Source organism: Penicillium manginii, assembly GCF_028828005.1.
Source record: "Penicillium manginii strain IBT 31320 chromosome Unknown utg000006l:1.0-4164085.0:1.0-4166146.0, whole genome shotgun sequence".
NCBI lineage: Eukaryota > Fungi > Ascomycota > Eurotiomycetes > Eurotiales > Aspergillaceae > Penicillium > Penicillium manginii.
In genome coordinates this window covers 2,967,539-2,980,499 of record NW_026643107.1, presented here as the reverse complement: position 1 = coordinate 2,980,499, position 12,961 = coordinate 2,967,539, and the positions used below count along the sequence as shown (strand labels likewise).

The 12,961-nt window shown below is 51.3% G+C and overlaps 7 protein-coding genes across 7 annotated transcripts; 5 read left to right on the top strand and 2 right to left on the bottom strand.

The window, feature by feature from the left end:
* Positions 1–27: 27 nt before the first annotated feature.
* On the bottom strand, positions 28–424 carry N7533_009487 (putative NADH-ubiquinone oxidoreductase 14 kDa subunit; the record flags this gene model as incomplete). The annotated part of the gene is made up of 2 exons (XM_057106137.1): positions 28–278; positions 391–424. 2 exons carry the CDS (start codon positions 422–424, stop codon positions 28–30), a joined length of 285 nt encoding a protein of 94 aa, XP_056957586.1.
* A 321-nt stretch (positions 425–745) lies between these two features.
* Positions 746–2,992, top strand: N7533_009486 (BOD1/SHG1 domain-containing protein; the record flags this gene model as incomplete). The annotated part of the gene is made up of 3 exons (XM_057106136.1): positions 746–955; positions 1,033–2,493; positions 2,519–2,992. 3 exons carry the CDS (start codon positions 746–748, stop codon positions 2,990–2,992), a joined length of 2,145 nt encoding a protein of 714 aa, XP_056957585.1.
* A 488-nt stretch (positions 2,993–3,480) lies between these two features.
* On the top strand, positions 3,481–4,141 carry N7533_009485 (NOPCHAP1/New4 family protein; the record flags this gene model as incomplete). The annotated part of the gene is made up of 2 exons (XM_057106135.1): positions 3,481–3,873; positions 3,944–4,141. The coding sequence occupies 2 exons, from the start codon at positions 3,481–3,483 to the stop codon at positions 4,139–4,141; spliced, it is 591 nt and encodes a 196-aa protein (XP_056957584.1).
* A 304-nt stretch (positions 4,142–4,445) lies between these two features.
* N7533_009484 (guanosine diphosphatase) lies at positions 4,446–6,227 on the bottom strand (the record flags this gene model as incomplete). The annotated part of the gene is made up of 3 exons (XM_057106134.1): positions 4,446–4,503; positions 4,564–5,899; positions 5,969–6,227. 3 exons carry the CDS (start codon positions 6,225–6,227, stop codon positions 4,446–4,448), a joined length of 1,653 nt encoding a protein of 550 aa, XP_056957583.1.
* Positions 6,228–6,658: 431 nt separating this feature from the next.
* On the top strand, positions 6,659–7,354 carry N7533_009483 (putative translation initiation factor IF3; the record flags this gene model as incomplete). Its single annotated transcript, XM_057106133.1, has 1 exon — positions 6,659–7,354. One exon carries the CDS (start codon positions 6,659–6,661, stop codon positions 7,352–7,354), a length of 696 nt encoding a protein of 231 aa, XP_056957582.1.
* Positions 7,355–7,932: 578 nt separating this feature from the next.
* N7533_009482 (translation elongation factor Tu) lies at positions 7,933–9,381 on the top strand (the record flags this gene model as incomplete). Its single annotated transcript, XM_057106132.1, has 3 exons — positions 7,933–8,124; positions 8,188–8,450; positions 8,517–9,381. The coding sequence occupies 3 exons, from the start codon at positions 7,933–7,935 to the stop codon at positions 9,379–9,381; spliced, it is 1,320 nt and encodes a 439-aa protein (XP_056957581.1).
* Positions 9,382–10,520: 1,139 nt separating this feature from the next.
* Positions 10,521–12,819, top strand: N7533_009481 (uncharacterized protein; the record flags this gene model as incomplete). Its single annotated transcript, XM_057106131.1, has 2 exons — positions 10,521–10,896; positions 10,976–12,819. 2 exons carry the CDS (start codon positions 10,521–10,523, stop codon positions 12,817–12,819), a joined length of 2,220 nt encoding a protein of 739 aa, XP_056957580.1.
* Between the last annotated feature and the right edge of the window lie 142 nt (positions 12,820–12,961).

Sequence of the window (12,961 nt, the reverse complement as noted above, 5' to 3'; positions counted from 1 at the left end):
CACCAATTGTGCAAAAGAAAGAAGAAATTATGAAGCAACAGCCAGAACAGCACCCTCCTCGGTCTTGGAGATGCCCTCGCGCTCGTCCCTTCGTCGGCGCTTCTCGAGAATAGCCTCGCGGCGCTGTGCGAGCATCTTCAATTGGCGTTGCTCAACACCCTGTAGCCAGTAGCCAAAGCTACCACCGACACTGGCGAAAAGAGGGTAGGCCCAGAGAGAGTCCCTGCAGAACATGGGACGCATCTCGATTCCGAGCTGCCAGAGGCGGACGGCAATGCCTGCGCGGGAGAAGAATCAAAATTAGCTCAAAATTATTCGGAAGGGCATCTCATCCTCTGAAAGTAATATAGCAGAGGGTTATGTCGCTCAGGAATGGGGTGTGGTACGCACCGAAGCCGCTCCAGAAGAGTACTTTGTGGACCATGATTGCAGGCCGGTCGGGGGCGGATAGGAGGGATTGAAGTAGACCGACGAATTCCGACTAGACGTAGGAATTGAAAGAGGCAGCGGAGTGGTCGTTGCAAGTCCGCGGGTCGCAATCGATGGAGTCGAGACTGGGGGAGAGGTCGCACCGGGCCAGGAGCGAAGGTCAAATCATGTGGAGGCAGTTGTCACCCCTCGGAACAACCGCAAAATGGTTGTTCCGCGGGGCCCTCCGATAAACGATAACGGGTTTGGCTTTCACGCGACCTAGCTCGAATAACCTGGTTCCTTTAGGAATTAATATTTCATTTCGCCTTCCGTGATGGCTTCAGAGGCCATGGAGGATGTACAGCCAGGGGACAAGAGACCTGCGCTTGACATCGAGAGCCTGAAGCGCAAGAAGTTCAAGGCTGAGGACCTCCCTTTGTCCGCGGCGCAACACGGTGCCATTGACAAACTCCTGCACTCGTTCAAGAAGAAGGGCGGTTTCGACAGTATACGGAAACAATTATGGGCTGATTTCAATGAGGGCGTATGTATTTTACCGCCGAGCCTTGGGACATTACCAGAATTCTTTTCTATCTTACTGGCCGCTGACATTGAATGCAGGAATCAAAGACGATGTTCACCGACCAATTGATCGCGCTCGCCGAGTCGGAGATCGAACGCGAACCGGCACACCTCTCACGGGAGAGAGGCAAGGCCGCGACACTTATTGAGGGAGCTGTCGACCGTGGTGACGTTTACAAAAATGTGGAGAACTCCATCGACCGACTCGCTTCGAAGCATCTTGATGCAATTATGGACACAGTGCGCGCCATCCGCCGTCAAGATATTGGCGAAGAGGCGGCTACCAAAGAAGAGCAGGCTGGCAGCAAAACAGACGATGATTACAACGCCCATGTCAAGGAAAAACGGGATGCACGGGAGGAAGTTTATCGCGAGGAGATGCGCAAACAAAAGGAAATCGAAGACGAACAGAAACGTATTCGAGCCGAAGAATTACGAAAGAAACGAGAGATCGAACGCAAAAAGGAGGATGAAGAGCGAGCCCGGAGGAAAGAGATCGATGACCAACGGCGAGCCGAGCGTGAGCGCCTGCGTGATGAACAACGCGCTCTTGATGAGCAGCGAGATCGCGAACGAGATGAGAGGTGGCGCGGCAGAGATGACCGGGATCGTTATCGCGGTTGGGATCGTGATCGTAGCCGGACCAGAGACCGTGACCGTGACCGTCTTCGTGATCGTTCGCCGGCATATCGATCGGATCGCGGAGGATCCCCACGCGGCCGAGACACGAAAACAGAAAGATCAAATACTTCGGCCATTCCAACGCCAGCACCAGCGCCACCGGTGGACGAGAAATCGCTGGAGGAGGCAGCTTTGCAGATGCTCTTGAAAGAGGGTGAGGAACTTGCAGCAAAGGCACGACAAAAGCCGGAGTTTGACTTCGAAGAAGCGGAAGCTATCGAAAATGGACTCAAGCCGGGGTCTACAGCCACAGCACCGGCCAAGACTTCAAATGAAACGAAACCCGCATCAACCAGAGCAGCTACACCATCTCGACGACAGGAACCGATGCCAGATCGAACCCGGAATCCGGACAGGGGGCGAAGTCGAAGCCGCAGCCGATCTCACCGGCGGTATGCATCTCATTATGACCCGAACCGCCGTCGAGACCGGTCTCGGGATGCTTCGACCAGACCGCGAGACCGTGATGTGGATGACCGTCCCGGACTCCGCGACTTCCGTGAACGTGCCCGCGATGAGCGAAGCTGGCGGCCAACTCGTCGCAGCCGCAGCCGCAGTCGATCTGTCGGCCGAGGATGGGACAGGGATAGTAAACGAGAGCGAGATCGTCCCCGCTCAAGGTCTCGTGAACGTGATTACGACCGCCGGCGGCATGATCGGAGCCGAGACAGGAGTCGGGATCGTGACCGTGATGAGCCTCGCCGTCGCGCTCGCTCTCCGACTCATCGACGCTCACTTAGTCGTCGTCGATCACGCTCCCGCGTTCGAGAAACCCGGGATCGAGAACGAGTGAAATCGCGATCTCGATCCCGATCGGAAGTAAGAAGACGCTCGCGTTCCGGAGGACGCAGACGATCGCGATCCCGTCGCGCATCACGAACTAGGCGGCCTTCCCCTGCCCGCCGTGCCTCTCCCAGCTGCCTTGATATCGATCGCTACGTTCCTTCAACTAGCAACCGCAGCAAGTCTCCCCGACGCCGAGTCCGGTCTTCAGAACGTGAACCAAGACAAGCGGCGGCCAGATTCGGTGATATTGACCGATACATGCCTCCATCCGAAAGAGAAAATGATTCTACTCGAGAAGCGGGCAAAGAAAAAGAGCCCGAAGCCACTGTCACTCATACCAAAGAACCCGAGGAACGACGAACTCGTCGTCGAAGCCCGAGTCCCATTCGGCGAAGAAGCCGCAGTCGTCGGCGAAGTCCTGAACGACGAAGGAGTCGTAGTCGGCGCAGGAGTCGGAGCCGGAGCCGAAGTCGAAGAAGAAGCCCAAGCCGCAGACGAAGCCACCGATGAGGGTGAGACACTTGCTCTGTAATTTTTAATATGTACTACTACACTATTTGAATGGCAATCTAGCCAAGTGATACCGAGATATTTTTTGCCCTTTGCATTTACCATTCCATAAAGGTTACTATAAACTACTAGTAGTACGTTGGCCCGTCCCATGGAATTGGAACCTTTTAGGAACCCTTGGGAATTTAGCGCGCGCCTTATCGTTATCGGCTTGCTCCACCCGCCCAAAAAGTTCCAATAATCCAGACTGTGCTCAACTTTTTCTTTTTTTTGAGAACCACTGCAACAAAAATAGGCAATCGAAGCTATCAATATACCCTCAAAAATTCTTGGATTATTGTGGGAACCCTTGAACCACTACAACGTCCGCCACTCAACAACAGACCGCAGCTCCTGTGATCGCAGAATAAAATCCGCATCACATCGCAGTCCTCTTAAATCGCAACGATCCAAGCAAATTACGATCTACCAGAATAACCAGTCACCAAAAAAGACTGGAAACCAAACAATATGAGCGCAACACATCAATTTCCCCAGCAAGAGCTCCCTGTGCGGACAGCTGTTCCCGTGAACGATGACGATTACACCTCATCCTCCGGCTCGTCCTCAGAGGAGAGCGAGGACGAGGAATCCGACGATGACACCAACGAGATGACGATCGACTCGAAGCCCAGTTCTATCAAGACCACAACCGCCAACGGAACCTCAATACCCAGTATCCCCGGACGCCCGAAGCCGCAAATACACCGCATGGAGGGTCGTTCGGACCTATTATCGCGCCTATCATCATTTTTGCCGCAAATGAAGAATGCGAATGAAGAGCTTGAGAAGGAAATTGCTGCCGGAAGGGGTGATGCCATGGTATTGGATTCTGTAGATGATGAGAAGGACTACATAGAGATGGTATGTTGGATCTTTTCTTTTTTTTGGACCTCTTGGATCTGAATTGAGAATGATTACTAACTGCTCTTAGAATCTTGGATTAGGAGTGCTGAAGGAGAAGCGCGCGGATGGTCAGGATTCGTCGAGTGAAGATGAGAGTGACGATGAGAACTCCGATGTTTCCGCGGAAACAAAGCAACATAAGGAAAAACCTGATATTCTGGATATGCTCATGGGAGGCAAGAAGGCAGAGACAGAGAAGCCATCTATCGAGGAAATGAAGGAGTAGGGTATATGTTGTCTAACGATCTACATTGCATTCAAATTGCATCTACCTATGCATATACCGGGGTTATATTATTGCAGACCTCTACAAACTCGAAGACATTAATGGAAAAGACATGAAGATTCGTACATTTTGATGCATCCGCCAAAGCCTCCAAAAATTCTAGTTAAACCTTGACAACAATAAAGAATTAAACGAAAAACAAACGTATCGAGTATCTATTTATATGCATGGACCCATCACATACTATGGCTGAGCCATATGATTAAAATTTGGTAAAAAAGGGACCCTGATGTCGATCCAGGATCTAGGAAACCTCCTTGATGCGGCAAGTCCAGCCGGACTCCTGGCTCAGAAGAGGCAAGCTATAAGAAAAGGAAAAATTAGCATTTTATTCATGACAAGACGAAACGTTCTCGGCTTACCTAGCTCCAAGGCACCAGCCCAGCTCGTTACCCTTGATCTTCTTCGCAATCTTGACTTCGCGGGACATGGGCATCTCGTAACCAGTGTGCAGCAGACTCAACATGAAGTTGAGGTCCATGCACCAATCCGGACGACCACGGAGCTCGGACAGGGCGTTCTCGACACCGGCAAAGACACTCCAGTGCTCCTCGCCACCACAAACGTTGGCAGTGAGCTTGTGGAGCTCGTCAAGAGTGAAAGACGAGGGCATTCCCAAGGGATCGGTGCGGTCGAAGAAGTAAGAGAAGATGTACACATCCTCGCGGGCAAATGTCTTTTCTAGGGAAGGTTGGTGAACACCGTTGAAGGAGCAGGGAGCCAAAGTACAATCGGCGTCCTTCTTCAAGATCTTCTCAGTAAGGGCACGGCACTGGGGAGCAGCGGTCGTCTCCTTCGGGCCAGCCATGATAACTTTGATCGACTTGCCCAGAGAGTGATCCGCGGGCAACTTGATTTCAACCTCCTTCTCCATGTTAGGTTGAATGCAAGGGTTGGAGATGGGGCTCTTCAGCCAGGACAGGTCCTTGGGGTTCTTAGCAATCATAGCCTCCAAAACCAGAAGGTTAATGGAATTGCGAGCAGACATCAGACCGTAGCCAAGGTGGGAGTGCTGGTAGAGATCAAACTCGTGACCACCAAACTTCAACTCGTACTTGTGGTCGCCCTCTGCCAAGTGCTCGGGCATACCACCAGCCTTGCTCTTCTCAAAAGTGGGCTGGAAAACGATCTGAGTGGAACCACCGCCAAGATCGAAGACAGCAGCAGTTGGGTTCTCGTCAGGGCCACCGATCTTACCAAGAAGATAGTTGGTAGTGATCCAGGCATAGACACCCTCGTCGGAGCCATCCATGATCTCAACACCACCCTTCTCCCGAGAAACAACTGGGAACGGATAGACCGTCTCCAGACGGTTGCGCACAGCCTCCAGAATGTTCTTGCTCTTATCGGCACCCAAGAGACGCAGACCAGCGGTGGCCTTGACGGCGACGGGGGTACACGACTTGTACTCGGCAGGGACATTGGTCATTGCGACTTCCATAAGAGGATCCAGACTCTTGGCAGCACCCTCGGCATCCTCGTTATAAGAGCTCAGACCGGAGCTACCGCCCTCCTTCTTTGCGGTTTGCTCAAAGATCTCGTTCTCAAGTTCGGGAGTGGGTCCGCAGTTGTTGAAACGATAGACGTGGATGCGGGAACCAGTGCTGCCAGCGTCGATCATGAGGGCATACTGAATCAGAGGCTTGGAAGAATCGTGAGGCTTTGTACACTTGGTCTCCACACCGGAGGCGGATTTGCCTATAGATCGAGAGAAAGTTGGGATTAGTCACAGTGCGTGTAAATTATTGGTGATGGGAGTTCGTATACCTCCGGCGTGACTGGCATAACTGGATGGCTTAGATGGCGAGAGCCACAAGAGCACCATGAAAATGAAGCCGACAATGGCACCGGTTTTCAACCACCGGGATCTTTGGCTTTGAGAAACCATGTTGCCGGATTTTTGATCGAGGTGTTGGACGGATTGCGGGAGCAGAGAACCGTGGCTCTGCGAGACGGAACGTTGACGGGCACCCAGATTCTGAATTGGGATATTAGAGGGTTGTTGGCTGTCAACTCCAGTCGACATACGAGCAATCTCGGAGAGATAAGCGGAAGAAACGACAGGTGGCGAAGTGGCCGGGCGGGTCAGGATTTAACGATCGGAAGGGTTAAGTAAACGAAATCAAAGGAACCAACGACATTGAACCGAACAAACCGACTCCAATAAGGCACGATGGGGAAGTTGAAGGGAAGAAAAGAAAAGAAAAGAATCAGGAGAAGCCGGAAATTAGATGCTGCAGGAGGAAAGGAGACCAAATGTTTGGTGTGGCGCAAGTGTGGCGTCGCTCTTACTCGATCCGGTCTTCCCCATAAACCCTGGACCCCGTTGGAGCTTCTCCTCACCTCTGCTCTTTGGTCAACCCACCACTGCATTCCCTCCCATCCGATCCCTCCTTTAACGACAACCGGAGACTTTCTTATACGGTTGATCCTTCGTCCTCCTCTGCTCCCGTCAACATGAACCACACTCGCGGCCTCGCGTCGACTGCGCAGGCGTTGCGCCATACCTTCTTCACACCTCTCCGCACGTCGAGAACGGGGATTTTGCAGCAGCCTAGACTGTATAAGAATAGTCTGCAACTTCGAAACTTTCAGTTATCTCGAAACCTCGCCGGTCCCAAAGTTACTACACCAGCTTCGACCTTGATCAAAGACGAATCAATTAGATCTGCATGGGTGCAAGTGGTCAACGAGGAAGGAAACCTTGATGAACCTCAAAAGCTCCTCGACGTCCTTGCCTCATTCGATCGCAACAAGTTCTTCTGTATTCAAGTAGCCGCTGCTGCTGGACCGAGCAAACCGCCTATTTGCAAGATCTTGAATAAGAAAGAGTATAGGGAAAGCGAGAAGGCCAAAATCAAGGCCGCCAAATCGGCAGCTCAGTCTACGAAACAGGTCGAACTGAACTGGGCTATTGATGCACACGATTTGCAGCATCGTTTAAAGCAATTGGCAACCTTTTTGGACAAAGGACGGAAGGTGGAAGTCATCCTCACCCGCAAGAAGCACAAGCGATCGGCGACGGTGGACGAAATCAAAAACGTCATGCAGTCTGTGATGGATACCATTCGAGAGGCGGGGGGTACCCAGATCAAGCCAATGGAGGGAGAGCCGGGAAAGCATGTCATCCTCACTGTGACCAAGGAAAAATGAATTTGAAAGAATCTTCTCCATCATCTTTAAGAGAAGAAAGTATGGGGTCTTTTCAATTGGTGATGATTCAGGCGCCTTCTGTACATAGCGATCGTTGTATAACTGCATTATGGCATATTATCCAGCTTAGAAGTCTCGGCTTGAGCCACTAGCAGGAGACCTTTATGATCCAAACTTGGTCGACATACCCATACTACTGATAGTACTTCCAATAAGGTCACCAGTGCTTCGGGAGCTGTTGTGTAGACTCATCAAACAATATCAGTCTAGAAGCTAACAACTGTGTAGATACATGGCCGTTGGCAGTGCATTGGATCATCTACCATGACCAATCCATTACTATTACTATTACCATTACTATATAGTATAGGTAGCCAACACGAGTAGTACTCCTGACAGCGGACCTCCGCAATTCGTGACTTCTGATTGGCCACGAGTGACCAGCGGGTGACTAAGGTTTTTCCGGTTTTGACCGGAAAATTGGGTGTTGATTCTCCCCCGAAGTTTGACCATCGTGTTTCTTGATTCCATCCGCGCTTTTTCATTTGGTTGTTCTTGTGGCTTCCCATATCGCAAAGATGTCGTTTTCCCGTTCCATTAACCTCCTGGCGCGCACCAGCCGCTCCTCCCTGCTGCGCCCGCGCGCCGCCAACCCGGTTCACCACGTCTTCACCAGCGACAAGCTGGCTGCTCGTGGACTGGCTACTGCTTTCGAGCGTACTAAGCCCCATGTTAACATTGGTACCATCGGTCACGTCGATCACGGCAAGGTAAGATGCAATTCCATCGTGATCCCATGTATACCATCTGACAATGACCTCCCTCATCCATAGACCACCCTGACTGCCGCTATCACCAAGCACCAAGCCTCCAAGGGCCTGGCCAGCTTCCTCGATTACAATGCCATTGACAAGGCCCCCGAGGAGCGCAAGCGTGGTATCACCATCTCCTCCGCCCACATCGAGTTTCAGACCGAGGATCGCCACTATGCTCACGTCGACTGCCCCGGTCACGCCGATTACATTAAGAACATGATTACTGGTGCTGCCAACATGGACGGCGCTATCGTTGTCGTCGCTGCCTCCGACGGTCAGATGTATGGATGACCATTGATCAATTCTTCCAGTGGAACTGCACACTAACATCCTTTTCTTCTCATTAGGCCCCAGACCCGTGAGCACTTGCTGCTTGCCCGTCAGGTCGGTGTCCAGAAGCTCGTTGTTTTCGTTAACAAGGTTGATGCCGTCGATGACCCTGAGATGCTGGAGCTCGTCGAGCTTGAGATGCGCGAGCTGCTCTCCACCTACGGCTTCGAGGGTGAGGAGACCCCTATTGTCTTCGGCTCTGCCCTCTGCGCCCTCGAGGACCGCCGCCCTGACATTGGTACCGAGCGTATTGATGACCTGATGAAGGCTGTTGATACCTGGATTCCCACCCCCGAGCGTGACATGGACAAGCCCTTCCTCATGTCCATTGAGGAAGTCTTCTCCATTCCCGGCCGTGGTACCGTTGTCTCTGGTCGTGTTGAGCGTGGTCTCCTGAAGAAGGATACCGAGGTTGAGATTGTCGGTGGTGGCGAGGCCCCCATCAAGACCAAGGTCACCGATATCGAGACCTTCAAGAAGTCTTGCGATGAGTCCCGTGCCGGTGACAACTCTGGCCTGCTCCTCCGTGGTATCAAGCGCGAGGACATTCGCCGCGGTATGGTTGTTGCCGTTCCCGGCAGCACCAAGGCCGCCCAGAAGTTCCTGGTCTCCATGTACGTTCTGACTGAGGCTGAGGGTGGTCGCCGCACTGGTTTCGGCAGCAACTACCGCCCCCAGGTCTACCTCCGTACCGCCGATGAGCCCGGTGACCTTACCTTCCCCGGTGAGGACCAGTCTACCCGTGTCCAGCCCGGTGACAACGTCGAGATGGTTCTCTCGACTCACCGTCCCGTCGCCGCCGAGGCCGGTCAGCGCTTCAACATCCGTGAGGGTGGCCGTACCGTTGCCACTGGTCTGATCACCCGTGTGATCGAGGAGTAAGGAGCCCGATGGCTCGCAATAATAATCGGCCAGAAAACCTCTGTCCGACCTGTATTATGACACCCCTTTTTCTTTCTTGTTTGTCTGCCACCTATTATTCACAGCGCGGGATCATCGATCAGCCACAAGGGTTCCAGGGGTAATCCGGAGTTTTTCGTTTGAATCTTGTTCATGTACTTCTCTATTGGAGATGTCGCCTGTTGTATCTTCTCCCCTCACCCTGTGGAAATGTATTCAAAATAAAATTTAACTCCCACCTTCGAACATGTCAAAGTTTATCAGTAATTAGTGGAGGTGACTAATTAGTAATTACATGATGTCTTTCCCGTGATTGTATGTGAACTGTCCACACGTACATGGAGTTCGGCCGTTCGGACGAAATAGGCGGACGAAATGTGTGGAGTCCGGACCAGCCGGCTCGTCCGGGCGTGGTGTTAGTGTGAGAAAGCTCGTGCGCCTATTTGACAGCCATGTATATCTACGCCGACAATTGGGAGAACCGAACAGGAATTTGCCCAACCAAAATGTCATTTACATATCCGAAGACAAAATATTGAGCTGGTCAGGGTGAATCTGGATCATAAGGAGTGAAGCTTTTGTTAGCAGCCTGTAGCTAGGCATGTACAAACTACTAGATACCTTATCACCCTGGCATCTCATTTCATTTAGAGCATCTAAAGTTCAAGTTTATAGCGATTCTAGTGGTTGAAATTTAGGTCAATTTATTTCTGATTGGGCAATATTCTCAGCTCACTTTAATCCAATGTTATTTTCGCAAATCATACCTAGTATTCGCGGTTAGTAGTCATTGGGAAGAGCTGGGCTTGTATACTCTGTACGTTATCATGCCACCTTATCAACACGCACCTCAAGTGGTAAATCCGCATGGGGTCGCCCCTAGGACTATGGCTTCGTAAGACTTGCTGCCTTGTCAATTATCCTCCGAAAAAAAGTTCCCCGTTCGCTTCGTCTCCTCTCACATAACCCTTCAAGTCTTTAAATCCATTTGTCCGATGACCCGAGTGGCCCACTCATACCCCTCATCGTGTGGACTAGCATAGTGTTCATTTGTTGCTTCTAGGCCTGGCATAGACAGACGATTTGGTTAACCACTCTTTGTCAGAATAAGAACAGCTGTCATGAGCTCTTGGTCAGATACATACGGTCCGCCTCGGAAGAGAATGCGAAAGGGAACGAAAAGCTGCATTGAATGTATGTTCGGAGTGTTCTCGTGGCGCTTGCTTGCTTTTCCTATATTGATTTCTAACGTAGGTCGACGTCGGAAGATCCGCTGTACTTACATTGCCGATCACCCTAATGTCTGCAACGAATGTCGTTTTCGGGGGTCCAAATGTGTCGACCAGGAACATGATGAAGATGACCGGAGTAAAGCACCAGGGTCTGAACGGGGAGAGCAGCGTTATAGTCTCCGGGAGCGGGTGGCTCAGTTGGAGAATGTAGTGCAGGGCCTGGTTAAACGATTGGATCAGCAAAGCCCTGCTGTTAGTTCACCGGGTAAGCAGCAGATAAGAAGTCCATTGCATAAGCTGAAGTACATTCCTAAGGGAACTCACGCTGACTTTATACAATATAGCTGATAACCCCACAATCGGTAATACGTCTCCCGCTTCGGTCGAGTCGGACAAACTTGGTCCGTCGAGCATTCAGATACAAAATGCCCCGGTCATGCAGCTTTTCGACAATTATCTTGTCAGTCGACAGGAAGACCTATCTAGCAATGATCAGTTCGCCGGAATCAAGGACATGTCACCAAAGGCCCGCGCCGTGCGGGCTGAACTCTTATCCTTGCTGCCGCCCCAGAAGGACATATGGAAGATAATCAATGAGGGTTCGAAACTCTGGTGTGTCTGGGAGGAAAGCTTCCCCGAAATACAAAGCATTTTTGATCACAAATGGGACTCCTGCGGAAGTCTCGTGGCCCCTGCCGACATAGGGAAGGCAATTGTCTGCCTCTGCATGAGTGCTCTTCAATCTCCGAAAAGTTTTGACTTTGATAGTCTGCTTGTACCGATTGAACCAGAAGAATTCTCAACTCGTTTGACAGGAGCTGTGGATCGCTTAGTCGTCCGTGATGATGACTTCGCAGCAACGCTACCGGGAATCGAGTGTCAAATGCTTGTGGCCAAATTTCATTTGAACGAAGGTCGTCTTCGAAAGGCGTGGCTGGTTACTCGTAGGGCTATTGAATTTGCCCACTTGGCTGGTATGCATCTGTCAACTCGAACTCGCAGCCCGCGAGACACCCTCTTCGCGAGACGACAGAAGATATGGTGTTCCTTAAATTGTTCAGATAGGTCGCTCAGTCTGATTCTTGGACTACCTTACGGAGTGGCTGAAGCGAATTTCTTACCCCAAATTGAGCAACGCCTGAAGGATGGACCTAATGCGCCGGCTGAAGAGTACCTATTTCGGATCGGTGTAATCTGCGGACACATGGTTGACCGCAACCAGAACCCAGCCGATATGTGCCTTGAGACTACTCTCAAACTGGATTCTGAGCTTGATAACGCATGGAAATCGATGCCTAGCAGTTTCTTTGGCGTCGAGCTTGGGCCCGATGAGCGACAAGAACAGTTCCATGCGCGAATTCCCTTGCAGTTCATGCCAAAGGTATTACGAGCGCTTTTGCATTTGCCCCTCATGCTGAAATACCCATATGAACCACGATTTGCCTTCTCCCAACGAATGGCAATCGAATCCGCGCGCGAGGCACTGGCGCTCTACAAGGTGCTGCGAGCGATGACTCGATCATATCTATGCAAAATGATTGATTTCCTTGCATTCACGATGGGAATGCTGCTCATTGTACATTTGTATGGTGATTCTGATGAATATCCGGAACACAATAAAGAAGAAGATGAATCCGACTGGAAATTAGTAGGGGAAGTGGTCGATATTCTTCACCAAGCGAGGCAAGAAAAGGGTGGCTCCGTGGCAGCAGAATCCTCCAATATCCTGGGGGAGATCTACCGTACAAGGTCGCAAGTGCGAGAATTCTCCCCTATAACCTGCAAGATTACAGTGCCTTACTTTGGAACCATCACCGTGGGTGCTGGAACCAAGTTCCCTCGGCATGTTGACGGGCTTCAGGGTGATGTCGTGAGCGGTCCATCACCAGAGAGCCTAGCAACCAAACCACCGCCGGACCAGCTGTACACTCCGCCACTATCTGATCCAGAGGGGATGTCTACGTGTCAGTCGGACACGTTTGGTGTCAATATGCCAGTCCCAAGCGCTCTGGGGATAGACTGTCCGCCCGAGGCTCTACCAGGAGACGGTGTCGTAACGTCGGATTTCCCAGGCCCAGAGCTCAATGCATTCACTGGGCTATTCGATGATCTTGGTCAAATCTCGTGGCCAGCTCCTAATGTTGATTTGGGATTGGACCATGGATGGAATCTGGATTGGTTTAGTTAGAGCGGCTGGGCATGCTTCTACCCATGGTCTGTATAGTATAGAATTTGTGTAATTTTTTCTCACTGAATGAACTGAAGCCATGTAGATGTTACATATTATAAAGCATAGATAATGAGAATTCTTCGTGATATACCTAGGTAGA